Source organism: Triticum dicoccoides, chromosome 3B, assembly GCF_002162155.2.
Source record: "Triticum dicoccoides isolate Atlit2015 ecotype Zavitan chromosome 3B, WEW_v2.0, whole genome shotgun sequence".
NCBI lineage: Eukaryota > Viridiplantae > Streptophyta > Magnoliopsida > Poales > Poaceae > Triticum > Triticum dicoccoides.
The window spans coordinates 79,735,320-79,755,195 of NC_041385.1; the positions used below are offsets into that span (position 1 = coordinate 79,735,320).

The 19,876-nt window shown below is 42.1% G+C and overlaps 2 protein-coding genes across 2 annotated transcripts; both read right to left on the reverse strand.

The window, feature by feature from the left end:
- Positions 1-113: 113 nt before the first annotated feature.
- Positions 114-1,627, reverse strand: LOC119280851 (putative xyloglucan endotransglucosylase/hydrolase protein 1). The gene is made up of 4 exons (XM_037561557.1): positions 1,358-1,627; positions 1,035-1,135; positions 753-952; positions 114-653 (listed from the first exon to the last, which is right to left on the reverse strand). Exons 1-4 carry the CDS (start codon positions 1,536-1,538, stop codon positions 281-283), a joined length of 855 nt encoding a protein of 284 aa, XP_037417454.1. The 5' UTR covers positions 1,539-1,627; the 3' UTR covers positions 114-280.
- A 6,448-nt stretch (positions 1,628-8,075) lies between these two features.
- On the reverse strand, positions 8,076-9,251 carry LOC119280852 (xyloglucan endotransglucosylase/hydrolase protein 3-like). Its single transcript, XM_037561558.1, has 4 exons — positions 9,071-9,251; positions 8,858-8,958; positions 8,540-8,739; positions 8,076-8,448 (listed from the first exon to the last, which is right to left on the reverse strand). The coding sequence occupies exons 1-4, from the start codon at positions 9,249-9,251 to the stop codon at positions 8,076-8,078; spliced, it is 855 nt and encodes a 284-aa protein (XP_037417455.1).
- Positions 9,252-19,876: the final 10,625 nt, after the last annotated feature.

Below are 19,876 nucleotides of genomic sequence, written 5' to 3' on the forward strand. Positions count from 1 at the left end.
TTGACGGGCACAGCGTACGCCTGGAAAGCCGGTCGTACGTGGGAGAACGAACAAATAAGCTGAAACTTATATAAAATTTATTACTATAAGTTTACATTTAGATTGGGATCACTACCAAATGTTTTCCTCTTTCCCGCAATTTTTTTTCTTCTTTCTTATGTTTTCCTCTTTCCCACAAAAAGAAAATTTCTTCTTTCTTATGAATTCAGACCTTCTTTTCGTAATAACAGAGAGTTGATACCTTCCTTGTTTATCTAATAATCCTAAGCCAGAAAAGTAATTAGTTATTGTTGCACTCCCCCGGTAGATGGAAGTTGGGCCTAGACTTATCGGTACAATAGTCGTAGGTCATGTACTTGCTCTTGGCGTTCTTGTACGCCGCCTCCTGCGCGGGGGTCAGGCTCCGGATCGCGTTCCACGACAGGCTCAGTGAGCCACAGGGCGCGCCTCCGGTGGCGGGGCAGCCATAGACGTCAAAACCCTGTAACACGGCGATGAACGGCGCACGGTTATAGTCGACCCTGTATTTGCCATTGTCCGTCGCCCAGTCGGAGCCGTCCCAGAGGCTCCCCCGGATCTTCATCGGCCTCACCAGGAACTGGCCGGGCATGAGGTTCTTGAGCACCCGTATGGGCGTGTCGTCGACGAACATCCTGCGATCAATCAAGGTGCACATGATATATATACAGATATATGCATTGATCCGCAAGAGCAGATTTGAGGAGTAGCTAGGGGATGATTGATGGAGTTACACGAGCTGGTAGGGGTTCCAGAGTATCTTGTAGTCATGGAAATCGGCACCCGGGTCGAACCAAAGGTCGAACTTCTGCTCCCTCTCGCCTTTGCCGTTCAGAAAGATGTTGGTCTGGAGAGCGACCGGCTTTCCCTCCACGTTGCCCAAGAACTCGAAATCCACCTCGTCGTGGTCACCGTACTCGGGCTCCGACGTGAGCTACAAGATACGTATAGTACATCTCAGTTCTAGTTTTCATCAAACGGAATGAAATGGCTATACAAAATGTCGCAACACTCACATAGAAGGCCGTTACAACCCCTGCAATGTACCCGGCGGGTATCTTGATCCTCATTTGGATCCACCCTGAACCGTACGCCACCTTGGAACTAAATCCAGCCCCTGCATCCAACGCAAACAAACAAATTTTGGGTCAAATTCAATCAAATTGCATCAACTTTTCCATACATCGCAATTTAATTTTGGGTCAAATTCAATCGAACTGCATGAACTTTTCCGTACATCGCAATTTATTTTTGGGCCACTTAATTTAGTCTACTTAAAACAACATGATTAGCATAATCTCCTGATTGTCAATGCGTAGGAGAAAAAGATGATACTTACCGGAGCTCCTATCCAAGACGAGGCGAACTGATGTCCCCTGATTAACTAGGTGATTAGCATCTGTACCCCCTACCGCCACGAAGTTGTCGTTGAACACCGCCGCAGGCGCTGCCGGGCTAAGCACCAAAGAGAGGAGGGGGAGGATGAGGAGGAGAAGCCATGGCTGCAAACTGGAAGCCATTGTTAGCTGCACTGGACAACAGATCGATCTACCTACGTGCGTGCTTCCTGCTTAACCAGGTTCTGAGCTCCTTCTCACAATGCTTCACTCACGCCATGACCCTTATATAAGGGTAGATGTGCCACCGTCACGCCATGGATGCATATTTGTACGCTATTTTGAAATTATTAATCGACTAAAAATGGTAGTAAATAAATACTCGGCAAAAATGCAAATTACCGGGCATTTAAAACGGTTAATTGCCACACACTAGAAAGTAATAGACGTATCTTATAGGATCCTTTTTTGCTAAAATTAGCATATTCTCGAACATTGCATTTTTGGCACGCAATAAATTAATGATATGCATTTTTTGATAGTTTCACAATTATTTTGCATGCACTTGTAAATTCCCAATAAGATTTCTTTGTTATATTTGGCATATTATCATTGATTTATTATGAATTGCTGCCTATAATTTTAATATCTGGACCATCCCTCTTAATTGCTCTTGTATGAAGTTGGAATTGAATTATAAAGAGGTAATATCATCGGTAATCATAGAACTTGTGCTTAATGTTCAGTTTGGTGCTAAAACTTTTTAAATCTGAAATTGCAGTCACTTAACTTGACTCAAGCGTGCACATACGGTCCAAAAGATATGTTGCGGGTGTATCCATACGTATGGGCCCACCTATCAATGACTGATGGCGCTCAGCCAACGCATATTTGCACAAAACACGCTTGTTTTTTTTATTCGCTGAAAAGACCGAGCGCCATAACGCATTTTTTCACTAAACCTCCTTGTATTACTTATTTGCAGAAAAACTAACCACGGTACACTGAGAAAATTAACGCCAAAAAGGACGTCATGTCTCGAAAACACGCCATGTTCAGCCATTCAGCCATTACAGCCACTCCACCCCATGCTGAGCTCGTGTCTACCAAGGATAACAAATTTAGATGTATGAACAGTAATGCATGTCAAGCTTAAATGGGCTGCAGATACTGCAGCCCAGTTTGCACGCGCCATTTTCAAAAAAATTATTTGCAAACGTAAGTAAAAAAGTTATGTCCAAATTGAGTGTTATAAATAATATACATATTGACAATGATTAGTAAATTTAAACTTGTGTATTATATAAAAAATATTAAGGAAAACGTAAGTAATTTTTTAATGATATTAGTAAAACGTAAGTAATAAAATTGTGTTCACATACTTGTGTGTTAAAAAATAGTGTAAATACAAAGATCATTAGTAAATAAATTTTTTTAAATATAAACCTCTGTATTATATAAAACATAATTAGTTAATATGTACATTGAAAATGCTTATGAAATAAATATAGTTAATGAATCCATACAAAATTATACACTCATGGTTTATATATAAATTATAGAAAATTATGAATACAAACATTTACTAAATTTTTATGAATATTAACGTCTGCATAATGTTTACGCAAGGCTTTTATTGAAGAAATTATATAATTTAAATTTTAGATACGATTGAGTATTCATATAAACAATTTAAATTTTTGTTTTTGAATATTTTTAGTTATAAAAACATTTCTATAATTCATAAATATTATTTTAAATATATGAGTATTTTAAAATAATACATGAACAATTTTTAAAGTAGGTTATTTCGTTTGCATGTAAATATGTATAACATGAATATTTAAAGGTTATTTTTACGTAATTCTTACAAAAATAAATAGATGCAAACTGGGCTTTCAACTCCACGAGCGTGTTTGTTCTAGTAGATTAAGACTATATTTTTCTTGACATGAGATTAACACTCGTTATTCCTTTTTGTAATCTAAAAAAAAGTTATCCCTTTTAAAGTTGCATGTCAATGTGGTAGTGGGCAGGTCTGTACTCGCGTGTTGTCTTGGGTTGGAGACCTGACGGCCTCAATACATTTAAACTTGTTATCTTTCATATATAAGAGAACCTGATGGGTGGATTGGCTTGGCTGACTAGCATGACAAATGCAGCCATGCAGGTTGTGTGTTTGATATTTGGCGTCCCGTTTTTAGGCGTTAATTTTTGCAGGTTGTGTGTTTGATACTTGGCATCCCGTTCTTTAGGCGCTGCAAATGAAAAAATGCGAGCATGCTTAGTGCAAAAAAGCGTCGCGGTGGTCCTTTTTTCTGAGAATAAAAAAATATAAGGGTGTTTTGTGCAAAGACGCGTCGAGTAGCATCATCAGTCCCTGACAGGTGGGCCCATATGTACGGATACGCCTGAAATGTATTTTATGATCATATGTGCACGCTTGAGTCAAGTTATGTGACTGCAACTCCGTATTTTTAAAGTTCTAGCATCAAACTGAACATTAAGCGCAAGTTCTAGGACTTTCATGTTTTCGTTGAAGTTGAGGCCGGCTAGCTGACCTAGCTTGGAGATTGTTCCATTCGAGTAGTTTGGGGCCAATTAGCACGGTCCTGAAGTGAATGTTCAATGGCCGGAGGTGTGACACCTAGCAATATTGTATGCTTGTAATTTTTTCAAACACCTCTCTAGGCACCTTGCAGTGTACATGGCCTTAGTTGTGTGACACCCAACCATACATTCTCCTATAACTGGGTTTTGGGCCTTTTGGTATACAACTATTTACCCCAAATGTACCACCTTTTTTTTAAATGACCCTAATGTACCACCACTGAAGTTCATGCTTTAGCTTTCGCCCAAAACTTTTAAACAGGGGGTAACTCGGCTTGCTCTCCATCTGGAAGAGTGTTTTCGAATGTAGGTACTCCAATCACTTAGCTTTTACCACATCTCATCTTCGGTGACCATTTTACAAAACCACTTGCTTCCAAGACTTATAAGTTGTGTATATCATTGCTATCCAAATCATGCCGAAGGTCCCCTTGGTCTTGACAACTAAGACTGACATGAGTCGGCCCGAGCAGGCTCTGGCTCGCAGAAGGACATAGCAAAACATGCACAAAAATCTAGGTGATTATGACTTGATATACCAACATGAGACGAACAACATGGACGCGGCGGGCATCATCAAGGGCCGAGGAATACGACACCGGGTGTTGTGGCCACGACCAGAGATGTGCGGAGGTAGCGACGGCGAAACATTTTAGATGTGGGCAGCGAACCATAGCACTGTGCACTTGGGAGGAGAAGTACAGAAATCCAAGAGAGCGGAGAGAGGAAGTGTGAGCGGGACTAAGCAGTGGCACACATGTGTAATTTCTCGCATATATTGTATTCCACTAGATATTGGGCGAAGATTGGTTGTTAGATGCAATCGTTGGACGGTGCGGATTAGCGCTAAATGCGTTTAATGCTCAATGTTGCAGAAGCGACGCGGATCAAGGGAAGCCAAGATAGTTCCGTCTCCGCCCTTTGTGCTTTTATATATGCTAGTTTAGATTTAGAAATGTGTTTAGCACAAAACACATTTAGTGCTAAACATCAAAGTGACAGGATAATAACATCTGGACGGGTAAAATTGTTTGGATCCCCGTCTCTCTTACTTTTATAGATTATAGTTTAGATTTGGATCACTGGGAAATGTTTCTTCTTCCTTGCTGGGAGTATAAAATAAAATTGGGTCATCTGTTTCTTAGTGATAACAGAGAGTTGATAGTTTCCTTCTTATATCTTATATATGACTTATCCTCTATAATACTAAGTTTCCTAGTTTTTAAGGCCTTACAATCAATTGATCTCTTCAATTGCAATTGGTTCACCCGATTTTTACTGAGTCAACAATTTCTCAAAGCTCTCTCATTTAATTATTTTATACTATACACTATGCTTCCTAATTTTTAAGGTCTCAATATTAATTAAGGTCTTAACTAGCTCAACTGATTTTGACTGGGTCGACAATTTCTCAAGGAGCTCTCTCATTTAATTATTTTAATCACCTTGTTCCCTCATTTTGAAGCTCTTTCATTCGTTTGAGGCATTCAATTTTGGATTTGGTTTATGATTTTTATCGGGCCAATGTTTTTTCAAATCAGTCAGCAGCAACGGACCTATAAAAACATATCAACCCTGTGCACTCTTCCACCACCTAGAAAAAAGAAGTGTCACCATGTGATACTATAGCACCAATATAGTACATGCAGCCACATATGCAAAAAATTTCCCATATAAATATGGGTTGATTAGCGGATAATATAGAATCACACCGCGAAAGCCCACAAAATATCCACATTATAAATAAACATAAAACACACCGCATCATCTCCCTCATCTGCCAAACTAAATATTTCATCAGTTCCAATATATAAGGGTTATTAGTTTCTTGGAATGTCAAATTTCATTAACTTTGACCAAGTTCAGAGCCAAAAATATCGACATCCATGATATTAAACCAAAATAATAATATGGAAATTCATTTCATGATGAATCTAATAACACCGATTTGATATTATAGATTTTTCATATATTTCTCTACAATTTTGATCAAAGTTAAAGAGATTTAACTTTTCAAAAAAATAATACACCTTATATTTTGAAACAAAGTGAGTATTTTTTTAAGAATCCTAACAATAACAACGACGCAACAAAGTGCGCCCAACCCTTCTAGTATATATTTTTACTAATTGGAAGCACCTTTCGAGGCCCCACGTTAATCCTGCTTGAAAGAGTTGGAACTTCTTTTTCTAACTTGCAATTATAGAACTAATTTTTTCTAATTAATTTCTTGTTTAAAATTTGAAAATTCTTTCAATACAATGAAAAAATAATCCAAAAGGGTTTCTATTTAATGATGAAATTAAAATGAATAAATAGAAAAGGCTTTTTGGATTTTAAAGAAATTTCTAGAATGAAAGTCTTTATGCTCTTATTAATAAGATTTACTAACTTTATGATTTTGGAGAAGATAGGTGGAAGTTGTAAGTCCTAGAAAACATGTAATAGTAGTCGTTAGATAATAATCATGTGGTTAATATCTGATGATAGACAAAGAGTTTTATTTTCATACGTGTTGGGGAGTCCAAGAATTTTTAAGCACTGTCTCTCCTTTTATTCCAGGGATGGTACGTCCCTCTATTCCAGGGTTGGTACATGTCTATAATAAAAACAGTGGAACGTGACCTTTCTAAAAAATAATTGTACGTGATCTTTTAAAAAAAACTGCTGTACGTGATATCCACAAGCTGCTCTATTCTTGTACATGCTGGAGAGTCCAAGTGGATGTAAGCACTATCTCTCCCTTTATTCTAGCGATGGTGTGTGTTCCAGAAAATAGTGAAACATGATTTTTCTAAAAAAACAGCGGGACATGATCTAAAAAAACCTTTACGCGCTGTCCAAGTGGATGTAAGCACTCCCTCTCTCCCTTTATTCTAGCGGTGGTGTGTGTTCCAAAAAAAAACAGTGAAACATGATCTTTTCTAAAAACAACAGTCATACATGATCTCAAAAAAAAAGTATGCGCTGTCTGCCCAGCTCTCAACGCCCCTGCCTCTAGACATAGATGCGTGGATCCACAGACTTAGCTGTAACGACTTCCATCTGGACATATACAAGCTACCTATTGATCACCATGACTGACGACTAGGATGTGGGATGGCCATGGTACTCCAGTTCTTGGCCCGTCCAGTCTTACGTTTGTGCATCATTTACATAGCTTAATCCGATGTTTTTAATTTTGCATTGAGCAAACAGAAGTCCATGATAGAATTAATGGATGCATTCGTCCATAGTCAGGATGGTTGCTATCTGAACTGGTGTGCTTAGGTTGTGCCTATGTAAATACTCCTAGAATTTAGAGTTTATCTAAACATAAATGAAGCAACATGTAATGTAGGATCTTTAAACTAATTGATTTCTGCATGTATTATTTTCGCAATTCTAAATGTCAATCTCATTTCTACAGCCATAGTAAAGTTATTCACACAACCATTATGACAAAAATTATGTCAATATGCCAACATGTATCAAAGAAAATTTGGTTGGTATTTTTTCATGCCATTTATTATGATGGCTTCTGTACAAAACATAACAATATTAAATTTGAGATAGCCATTTTATATATGAGCATGAAAGCAAGTAGTGGAGAAATTAAACGATTACTAGCAAATTATGGTACGTTTCATGTTGAATGGCATGCCAAAATTTCCATAACTTATAAGTTTGTAGATGACAACTAAAATCATTTTCTGAATGTATATATTTTCCAAATATATATAGTTATATGTACAACACTACAAGAATAATAAACACATGCGTGCTTTCAAAGAAATGCTTAAATTTTGCATGAGAAAACACATGAACTTCAAAAGTTTGTGCTGCCTGGAGAAAGAGAGAAGAGAGAAAAATAGAAATAATATCCACGATCTTAGAGAAAACAATTTGTAGGATGTGATGCTCCTTTGGTGAAAAGAAATTTCCTATTGCATCCACCATTTTACATATAAAAACTTTTATTCTGAAGAGGGCCTTGAGGTTTCCAGTATTCCTAATTATCAGTTTCTTACAAGAAAAAAAAATCATCTAATTATTGAAATTGCTAGCCCGTGCTGTAGCAAGGGTCGGTGACTAGTAGTGTATCTAATCTGAAACCAGAACAAATGCTAATTAGTTGTTGTTGCACTCTCCCGGCAGCTGGGCGTACGCCCTGTCCTTATTGGTACAGTAGTCATAGGTCATGTGCTTGCTCTTGGCGTCCTTGTACGCCTCCCACTGCGCGGGCGTCAGGCTCTGGATCGTGTTCCACGACAGGCTCGGCGAGCCACACGGCGCGCCTCCGGTGGCGGGGCAGCCATCGACGTCGAAATCCTGCAACACGGTGATGAACGGCGCACGGTTATAGTCGACCCTGTATTTGCCATTGTCCGTCGCCCAGTCGGAGCCGTCCCAGATGCTCGCCCGGATCTTGAACGGCCTCACCGGGAACTGGCTGGGCGCGAGGTTCTTCAGCACCCGTATCGGCGTGTCATCGACGAACACCCTGCGATCAATTGGGGTACACGTGATATATCATTGATCCACCAGCACATGGCAAAGTTAGGGACTAGCTAGGGGATGATTGACGGACTTACACGAGCTGGTAGGGGTTCCAGAGTATCTTGTAGTCATGGAAATCGGCTCCCGCGTCGAACCAAAGCTCGTACCTCTGCTCCCTGTCGCCTTTGCCGTTTAGGAAGATGTTGGTCTGGAGAATGACCGGCTTGCCGTCCACGTTGCCCAGGAACTCCAAATCCACCTCGTCGTGGTCACCTTGCTCGGGTTCCGTCGTGAGCTAGACGTACGTGCACGAATAAATTTATATCTGACTTCTAGTATTCATCATTAAACTAAAGGAAATGGCTAGCACATAACATATGCAACATGTAGAAACCACATGTTGGAATACTCACATAGAAGGCCGTTACGACTCCGGCACTGTACCCGGGCGGTGTCTTGATCCTCATGTGGAAGAACCCTGAACCATATGCCTCCTTGGAACTAAATCCAGCCCCTGCATCGCAAAGAAACAAATTTTGGGTCAATTTCAATCAAATTTAATTTTTTTTGTCCAATTCAATCAATCAAATACAATAGATAGTTGGGGGGGAAAAGATGATATGTACCGGAGCTCTTGTCCAAGACGAGACGAACTGCTGTCCCCTGATCAACTAGGTGATTACTATCTGTACCCCCTACTGCCACGAAGTTATCGTTGAACACTGCCGCAAGTGCTGCCGGGCTAAGCACCAAAGAGAGTAGGGGGAAGATGAGGAGGAGAACCCATGGCTGCAAACTGGAAACCATTGCAAGCTGCATTGGACTAGAGAGCTATCTACGTGTGTGCTTCCTACTCTATTTTTTGATGCCTCAACACATTAGACCACGACCCTTATATAAGCTAGATGTGGCACATTCATGTTTGTACAAACTAGGGGCTATTCAAATTTTAATCGACCAGAAATAGTAGTAATTGATGAGCAAAAAAATAGTGGTAGTAATTTATAAACAACTGTTTGGCAAAAAGTAAATTATTGGAATTAGAAAACATTTACTAGAAAATACTCTTAGGCATTGCATTTTTGGCACGCAATTAATTAATTAATTATGTGTATTATTTGATAGTTTTAAAGATTTAGATTCACAATACTATATTAGGTATATTATCATTAACATATTGTGAATGTTTGCCTATTATTTAACATTTGGCCCATCACTCTTAGTTGCTCTTGTATGAAGTTGGAACTGAATTAATTATTCCCAAAAAGGAAATATTTATCTTCTCTCTTCATCTCAAAACCATAATGCACTTAAAAAAATCATTTCATCCATAACTTGAAACTTCTTAAATTGTAAATTTCATTTGTTCCCACTAGTAGAAAAGGGGGCAATGGTCCAGGCCGGGCCAGCCCATTAGTCCCGGTTCAATCCAGAACCGGGACCAATGGGGGCATTGGACCCGGTTCGTGAGCCACGGGGGCCGGCCGGGCCACGTGGGCCATTGGTCCCGGTTCGTTTGGACCTTTTGGTCCCGGTTGGTGGGACGAACGGGGACCAATGGGCCTCGCTCCTGGCCCACCACCATTGGTCCCGGTTTGTGGCTTTAACCGGGACCAAAGGCTGCCCTTTAGTCCCGGTTCTTGCCACGAACCGGGACCAATTAGTTGCCTATATATACCCTCGCCCGCGAGCAGAGCACTCCCACTGCTCTGTTTTTCGTGGCCGGCGAGGGGAGAGCTTTGTGGTGCTCTAGCTCACCTCCTATGCACACGAGGTGTTCGATGGAATGCCCGAGCCATACTACTTAAGCTTTCTCCTCTTCAAGCTCGACCTCCAAGCTCCATTTTCCTCAATATTTGTCTAGGTTTAGCGGTCCGTCACGTCCCGTCCCCGTCTTCACCGCCGTCGATCGCCCGCGCCGATCTCGTCGCCGGCACCACCGTGGTGAGCCTCTTGTTCTTATCTTCTTTCTGAAAGGAAAAATATATTCTTACTTGTATGTTTATATAGATACTTGTATAATTTTATTACTTTTATTATTGCATCTTATATATTTTGCATCTTATATATTATCTTTTCATAACTATTGGTTCATTTATTGTTTATGACAATTATGCCAACCAACGTGACATAGATTTTATTTATCTAGGAGGTTGTTGAACCGGAAATTCCAACCGATCCTATTGTCGAGAGGTTAAATTTAGTTGAAGAAAAAACAATTTGTTGAAGGAAAAAAATAGAAAAATTGAGGAGGAGAAGATGATATTGGAGTTGCATGTTGCGGATGTCGTCGATGATCACAAGATCAAGATGGATGCAATGCACTTGAAGATTAGAAAGATTAGAAAATATGCCATTCATACCGAGGCTTGATATCATTATGCCGTTGGATCAGTTGTTACATTGGTTGCGATTATGATCGCATTTGTTTTCGCATTGAAATGTTTTACATAGTTTCAGTGTATGGTTTAATTAATTTAGATGCTCTGCAGAGCTTTATGTTGTTAGATGAGAACTATGTATGTACTTTGGTTTTAATGTGATGATGAACTTCTATTAATTTGGTCACTTAATTATCTATTCATGATGTTCTGTAATGATTTTTGACACACTTAATTATATATAATGCGCGCAGATGAACCGGCAATCGATGTACGGTTCAAGACACACCTCCGAGTACATTAAGGGTGTGCATGATTTTCTCGAAGTGGCTGAGGCAAACAAGCAGAATGGTTTTATGTGTTGTCCATGCCCTATATGTGGGAATACGAAGTCTTACTCTGACCGGAAAATCCTCCACACCCACCTGCTTTACAAGGGTTTCATGCCATGCTATAATGTTTGAATGAGGCACGGAGAAATAGGGGTTATGATGGAAGACGGCGAAGAAGAAGAGTACGATGACAACTATGTGCCCCCTGAATACGGTGATGCTACTGAACATCAAGAGGAACCAGACGATGTGCACGATGATGCTGCAACAAGCGAAGCTGCTGAAGATCAAGAGGAACCAGACGATGTGCCCGATGATGATGATCTCCGCCGGGTCATTGTCGATGCAAGGACGCAATGTTAAAGTCAAAAGGAGAAGCTGAAGTTCGATCGCATGTTAGAGGACCACAAAAAAGGGCTATACCCCAATTGCGAAGATGGCAACACAAAGCTCGGTACCGTACTGGAATTGCTGCAGTGGAAGGCAGAGAATGCTGTGCCTGACAAAGGATTTGAGAAGCTACTGAAAATATTGAAGAAGAAGCTTCCAAAGGATAACGAATTGCCCGATAGTACATACGCAGCAAAGAAGGTCGTATGCCCTCTAGGATTGGAGGTGCAGAAAATACATGCATGCCCTAATGACTGCATCCTCTACCGCGGTGCGTACAAGGATCTGAATGCATGCCCGGTATGCGGTGCAATACGGTATAAGATCAGACGAGATGACCCTGGTGATATTGACGGCGAGCCCCCCAGGAAGAGGGTTCCTGCGAAGGTTATGTGGTATGCTCCTATAATACCGCGGTTGAAACATCTGTTCAGAAACGGAGAGCATGCCAAGTTGATGCGATGGCACAGTGAGGACCGTAAGAAAGACGGGAAGTTGAGAGCACCCGCTGACGGGTTGCAGTGGAGAAGAATCGAGAGAAAGTACTGGGATGAGTTTGCAAGTGAGCCAAGGAACGTATGGTTTGCTTTAAGCGCGGATGGCAGTAATCCTTTCGGGGAGCAGAGCAGCAATCACAGCACCTGGCCCGTGACTCTATGTATGTATAACCTTCCTCCTTGGATGTGCATGAAGCGGAAGTTCATTATGATGCCAGTTCTCATCCAAGTCCCTAAGCAACCCGGCAACGACATTGATGTGTACCTAAGGCCATTAGTTGAAGAACTTTTACAGCTGTGGAATGGAAACGGTGTACGTACGTGGGATGAGCACAAACAGGAGGAATTTAACCTAAAGGCATTACTATTCGTAACCATCAACGATTGGCCCGCTCTCAGTAACCTTTCAGGACAGACAAACAAGGGATACCACGCATGCACGCACTATTTACTTGACACCGATAGTATATACCTAGCAAGCTGCAGGAAGAATGTGTACCTGGGCCATCGTCGATTTCTTCCGACCAACCATCAATGTCGAAAGAAAGGCAAGCATTTCAAAGGCAAGGCAGATCACTGGAAGAAGCCCGCCATGCGTACCGGTGATCACGTACTTTCTATGATCAATTATTTACACGTAATCTTTGGAAAGGGTCCCGGCGGACTAGCTGTTCCGAGTGACGCTGGGGGACACGCACCCATGTGGAAGAAGAAATATATATTTTGGGACCTACCCTACTGGAAAGACCTAGAGGTCCGCTCTTCGATCGACGTGATGCACGTGACGAAGAACCTTTGCGTGAACCTGCTAGGCTTCTTGGGCGTGTATGTGAAGACAAAAGATACAGCTGAGGCACGGGAGGACCTGCAACGTTTGCACAAAAAGACGGCATGCCTCCAAAGCAGTATGAAGGTCCTGCCAGCTATGCTCTTACCAAAGAAGAGAAGGAAATCTTCTTTGAATGCCTACTTAGTATGAAGGTCCCGACTGGCTTCTCGTCGAATATAAAAGGAATAATAAATATGGCAGAGAAAAAGTTTTAGAACCTAAAGTCTCATGACTGCCACGTGATTATGACACATCTGCTTCCGGTTGCATCGAGGGGGCTTCTACCGGAAAACATCCGATTAGCCATTGTGAAGCTATGTGCATTCCTTAATGCAATCTCTCAGAAGGTGAACGATCCATAAATCATACCAAGGCTAAGGAGTGATGTGGTGCAATGTCTTGTCAGTTTCGAGCTGGTGTTCCCACCATCCTTCTTCAATATCATGACGCACGTCCTAGTTCATCTAGTTGACGAGATTGTCATTCTGGGCCCCATATTTCTACACAATATGTACCCCTTTGAGAGGTTCATGGGAGTCCTAAAGAAATATGTCCGTAACCACGCTAGGCCAGAAGGAAGCATCTCCATGGGCCATCAAACAGAGGATGTCATCGGGTTTTGTGTTGACTTCATTCCTGGCCTTAAGAAGATAGGTCTCCCTAAATCGTGGTATGAGGGGAGACTGACTGGAAAAGGCACGCTTGGAAGGGACTCAATAATATGCAGGGAAGGATATTCTTGGTCTCAAGCAGACTACACAATTCTACAGAACTCTACCTTGGTGACCCCGTATGTCGATGAACACAAGAACAGTCTGCGCTCCAAACACCCGGAGCAGTGCGACGACTGGATTACATGTGAACACATCAGGACTTTTAGCAGTTGGTTGGAAGCACGTCTCAGAGGTGACAACACTATTTGTGATGAGATGTACTTGTTGTTCAGGGGACCATCTTTGACTGTATTGATTTGGAAAGGATATGAGATAAATGGGAATACATTTTACACGGTTGACCAAGATCAAAAGAGCACCAACGAATACAGCGGTGTCAGCTTTGATGCAACAACCGAGAGGGGAAAGGACACATATTATGGTTACATAGTGGACATATGGGAACTTGACTACGGACATGATTTTAAGGTCCCTTTGTTTAAGTGCAAATGGGTCAATCTGTCAGGAGGCGGGGTACAGGTAGACCCACAGTACGGAATGACAACAGTGGATCTGAAAAATCTTGGGTACACTGACGAACCGTTCGTCCTAGCCAATGATGTGGCACAGGTTATCTATGTGAAGGACATGTCTACCAGACCGAGAAAGAGAAAAGACAAGGAAGCGAATACATCATACGATGAGCCAAAGCGCCACATAGTTCTTTCAGGAAAAAGGGACATCGTGGGAGTGGAGGGCAAGACAGACATGTCTGAAAATTATGAAAAGTTTCATGAAATTCCTCCCTTCAAAGTCAAGGCTGACCCACGCATCCCGATAAACAATGAAGATTATCCATGGTTACGGCGCAATAAGCAAATGACACAAGCGAAGAAAAAGTGAAGACTTTCTCCCGCAACTATTATGATGATACCATGCCAACTTTGTAACTGACGATTATGATACCATTGTCCGTTTTGTACATACACATGCTATGTGGGTCAATTTATGATACCATGCCAACTTTCAACTTTTTCAGAGTTCATTTGAAATGCTTTAATGTCTTATGGTTCGGCCCTCGTAATAATTAAAAATAGCAACAATAAGTATTTTGTTGTAAGTAGAAACAAAATAAAATAAATAAAGCAAGAAAGAAAACAAAAAAACAAAAAAAGTGTTTTCAAATTTGAAAACTAATGGCACTAACAGAAAGTTTATAATTTTCCTAAAACTAAAAGCAAAAAAGAATTAAAAAATAAAGCAAAAAACAAAAGAAAATAAATAATGCAGAAAACAAAACAAAAAAACTGGAAAAAATAAAAATAGCAACAATAAGTAAAGAAAACAAAAAAACAAAAAAATGCCTCCTACTGGGCCCCCACGGCCTGAATACGACTAGAAACCATACTATGGGCCAGGATTCAGGCCCGCAGTAGGCCCAGAAGGCATATCAGGCAAAGCAATAGCAAGTAGGCCTGAAAGCCTGCGGTGGAGAGGAGCTCAAGAGGGGTGCGGCAGTGGGGCTTATAAACCACTGCGCGCCCCTCTCAACTAGCGAGGTGGGCAACACAGGGGCCTTTGGTCCCGGTTGGTGGCACCAACCGGGACTAAAGGGGGGGCATTGGTCCCGGTTGGTGGCACCAACCGGTACCAAAGGCCGCCGCTTCCCGCCCTTTGGGCTGCCAAAAAAAGAGGCCTTTGGTCCCGGTTGGTGGCACCAACCGGGACTAAAGGGTGCATTAGTCCCGGTTGGTTTCACGAACCGGGACCAATGGCTTTGTTGGGGAACGTAGCAGAAATTCAAAAAATTTCCTACGTAACACCAAGATCTATCTATGGAGAGACCAGCAACGAGTAGAATGAGAGTGCATCTACATACCCTTGTAGATCGCTAAGAGGAAGCGTTCAAGTGAACGGGGTTGATGGAGTCGTACTCGTCGTGATTCAGATCACCGATGATCAAGTGCCGAACGGACGGCACCTCCGCGTTCAACACACGTACAGCCCGGTGACGTCTCCCACGCCTTGATCCAGCAAGGAGAGAGGGAGAGGTTGAGGAAGACTCCATCCAACAGCAGCACAACGGCGTGGTGGTGGTGGAGGAGCGTGGCAATCCCGCAGGGCTTCGCCAAGCACTATGGGAGAGGAGGAGGAGGGAGAGGGGCAGGGCTGCACCAACGAGAGATCAAATCGCGTGTTATGGGCAGCCACTAGGCCTCATATATATAGGGGAAGGGGAGGGCTGCGCCCCCTTTAGGGTTTCCCACCCCAAGGGGCGGCGACCAGCCTCCAGATGGCATCTGGTGCGGCGGCCAAGAGGGGGGGGGAGGAGTCCATCCTCCCCAAGGCACCTCGGAGGTGCCTTCCCCCTTGAGGACTCTTCCCTCTAGGGTTCCCTAGGCGCATGGGCCTCTTGGGGCTGGTGCCCTTGGCCCATGTAGGCCAAGGCGCACCCCCTACAGCCCATGTGGCCCCCCGGGGCAGGTGGCCCCACCCGGTGGGCCCCCGGGACCCTTCCGGTGGTCCCGGTACAATACCGATGACCCCGAAACTTGTCCCGATGGCCGAAACAGGACTTCCTATATATAAATCTTTACCTCCGGACCATTCCGGAACTCCTCGTGACGTCCGGGATCTCATCCGGGACTCCGAACAACATTCAGTAACCACATACAAGCTTCCTTTATAACCCTAGCGTCATCGAACCTTAAGTGTGTAGACCCTACGGGTTCGGGAGACATGCAGACATGACCGAGACGTTCTCCGGTCAATAACCAACAGCGGGATCTGGATACCCATGTTGGCTCCCACATGTTCCACGATGATCTCATCGGATGAACCACGATGTCAAGGACTCAATCGATCCCGTATACAATTCCCTTTGTCTAGCGGTATTTTACTTGCCCGAGATTCGATCGTCGGTATACCGATACCTTGTTCAATCTCGTTACCGGCAAGTCACTTTACTCGTTCCGTAACACATCATCCCGTGATCAACTCCTTGGTCACATTGCGCATATGATGATGTCCTACCGAGTGGGCCCAGAGATACCTCTCCGTTTACACGGAGTGACAAATCCCAGTCTCGATCCGCATAAAACAATAGATACTTTCGGAGATACCTGTAGTGTACCTTTATAGTCACCCTGTTACGTTGTGACGTTTGATACACCCAAGGCACTCCTACGGTATCCAGGAGTTACACGATCTCATGGTCAAAGGAAGAGATACTTGACATTGGCAAAGCTCTAGCAAACGAACTACACGATCTTTGTGCTATGCTTAGGATTGGGTCTTGTCCATCACATCATTCTCCTAATGATGTGATCCCGTTATCAGCGACATCCAATGTCCATAGTCAGGAAACCATGACTATTCGTTGATCACAACGAGCTAGTCAACTAGAGGCTCACTAGGGACATATTGTGGTCTATGTATTCACACGTGTATTACGATTTCCGGATAATACAGTTATAGCATGAATAAAAGACAATTATCATGAACAAGGAAATATAATAATAATACTTTTATTATTGCCTCTAGGGCATATTTCCAACAGTCTCCCACTTGCACCAGAGTCAATAATCTAGTTCACATCACCATGTGATTAACACTCACAGGTCACATCGCCATGTGACTAATACCCAAGAGTTTACTAGAGTCAGTAGTCTAGTTCACATCACTATGTGATTAACACTCAATGAGTTTTATGTTTGATCATGTTGCTTGTGAGAGAGGTTTTAGTCAACGGGTCTGAACCTTTCAGATCCGTGTGCTTTACAAATCTCTATGTCATCTCCTAGATGCAGCTACCACGCTCTATTTGGAGCTATTCCAAACAACTGTTCTACTTGGAGCTATTCTAAATTATTGCTCCATTATATGTATCCGGTCTCTCTACTCAGAGCTATCCAGATAGGTGTCAAGCTTGCATCGTCGTAACCTTTATGACGAACTCTTTTACCACCTCCATAATCGAGAAAATTCCTTAGTCCACTAGTTACTAAGGATAACTTTGACCGCTGTCCTGTGATCCATTCTTGGATCACTCTTGTACCCCTTGACTGACTCATGGCAAGGCACACTTCAGGTGCGGTACACAGCATAGCATACTGAAGAGCCTACGTCTTAAGCATAGGGGACGACCTTCGTCCTTTCTCTCTATTCTGCCGTGGTCGAGCTTTAAGTCTTAACTTCGTACCTTACAACTCAGGCAAGAACTCCTTCTTTGACTGGTCCATCTTGAACACCTTCAAGATCATGTCAAGGTATGTGATCATTTGAAAGTATTTATTAAGCATTTTGATCTATCCTTATAGATCTTGATGCTCAATGTTCAAGTAGCTTAATCCAGGCTTTCCATTGAAAAACACTTTCAAAATAACCCTATATGCTTTCCAGAAATTCTACGTCATTTCTGATCAACAATATGTCAACAACATATACTCATCAGAAATTCTATAGTGCTCCCACTCACTTCTTTGGAAATACAAGTTTCTCATAAACTTTGTACAAACCCAAAATCTTTGATCATCATCAAAGCATACATTCCAACTCCGAGATGCTTACTCCAGTCCTTAGAAGGATCGCTGGAGCTAGCATACCTTTTAGCATCCTCAGGATTGACAAAACTTTTCTGATTGTATTGCATACAACCTTTCCTTACGAAAACTAGTAAGGAAACTTGTCTTGACATCCATCTGCCAGATTTCATAAATGCAGCTAATGCTAACATGATTCCGACGGACTTTAAGCATCGCTACGAGTGAGAAAATCTCATCATAGTCAACTCCTTGAACTTGTGAAAAACTTTTCGCCACAAGTCGAGCTTCATGGACGGTGACATTACCATCCACGTCCGTCTTCTTCTTAAAGATCCATTTATCTTAATGGCTTGCCGATCATCGGGCAAGTCCGCCAAAGTCCATGGATCCGTTCTCGGATTTTATGGCCTCGAGCTATTTATCGGAATCCGGGCCCACCATTGCTTCTCCATAGCTCGTAGGTTCATTGTTGTCCAGCAACATGACTTTCAAGACAGGATTACGTACCACTCTGAAGTAGTACGCATCCTTGTCATCCTACGAGGTTTGGGAGTGACTTGATCCGAAGTTTCATGATCAATATCATAAGCTTCCACTTCAATTGGTGTAGGTGCCACAGGAACAACTCCCTGTGCCCTATCACACACTAGTTGAAGAGACGGTTCAATAACCTCATCAAGTCTCCACCATCCTCCCACTCAATTCTTTCGAGAGAAACTTTTCCTCGAGAAAGGACCCGATTCTAGAAAACAATCCATATTGCTTTCGGATCTGAATTAGGAGGTATACCCAACTGTTTTGGGTTTCCTATGAAGATGCATTTTATCCGCTTCGGGTTCGAGCTTATCAACCTGAAACTTTTTCATATAAGCGTCGCAGCCCCAAACTTTTAAGAAACGACAACTTAGGTTTCTCTAAACCATAATTCATACGGTGTCATCTCATCGGAATTATGTGTTGCCCTATTTAAAGTGAATGTGGTTGTCTCTAATGCCTAACCCATGAACGATAGTGGTAATTCGATAAGAGACATCATGGTACGCACCATATCCAATAGGGTGCAACTATGATGTTCGGACACACCATCACACTATGGTGTTCCAGGCGATATTAATTGCGAAACAATTTCCACAATGTCTTAATTGTGTGCCAAAACTCGTAACTCAGATATTCATCTCTATGATCATATCATAGACATTTTATCCTCTTGTCACAATGATCTTCTACTTCACTCTGAAATTATTTGAACCATTCAATAATTCAGACTTGTGTTTCATCAAGTAAATATTCTCAACATCTACTCGAATCATCTGTGAAGTAAGAACATAACGATATTCACTGCATGCCTCAGCACTCATTGGACTGCACACATCAAAATGTGTTACTTCCTACAAGTTGCTATCTTGTTCCATCTTACTGAAAACGAGGCTTTTCAGTCATCTTGCCCATGTGGTATGATTTGCATATCTCAAGTGATTCAAAATCAAGTGAGTTCAAACGGTCCATTTGCATGGAGTTTCTTCATGCATATATACCAATAGACATGGTTCGCATGTCTCAAACTTTTCAAAAATGAGTGAGTCCAAAGATCCATCAATATGGAGCTTCTTCATGCGTTTTATACCATTATGACTTACATGGCAGTGCCACAAGTAAGTGGTACTATCATTATTATCTTATATCTTTTGGCATGAAAATGTGTATCCCTACGATCAAGATTCAATAAACCATTCCTTTAGGTGCAAGAGCACTTATTCAGGTTTAATACTAATCTTGATGGTAGAGGGAGCGTGTGATGTTTGATCA

Bases quoted from the DNA above. Each gene is read 5' to 3' on its own strand.
- LOC119280851 (XM_037561557.1), bottom strand. From the start codon at position 1,538: ATGGCTTCCAGTTTGCAGCCATGGCTTCTCCTCCTCATCCTCCCCCTC. The intron at 1,136-1,357 runs GTAAGTATCATC...CGTTGGATGCAG, and splicing joins CGTCTTGGATAGGAGCTCCG to GGGCTGGATTTAGTTCCAAG. The intron at 654-752 runs GTAACTCCATCA...GATTGATCGCAG, and splicing joins TGGAACCCCTACCAGCTCGT to GATGTTCGTCGACGACACGC.
- LOC119280852 (XM_037561558.1), bottom strand. From the start codon at position 9,251: ATGGTTTCCAGTTTGCAGCCATGGGTTCTCCTCCTCATCTTCCCCCTA. The intron at 8,959-9,070 runs GTACATATCATC...TTTGCGATGCAG, and splicing joins CGTCTTGGACAAGAGCTCCG to GGGCTGGATTTAGTTCCAAG. The intron at 8,740-8,857 runs GTGAGTATTCCA...ACGTACGTCTAG, and splicing joins GAGTCGTAACGGCCTTCTAT to CTCACGACGGAACCCGAGCA.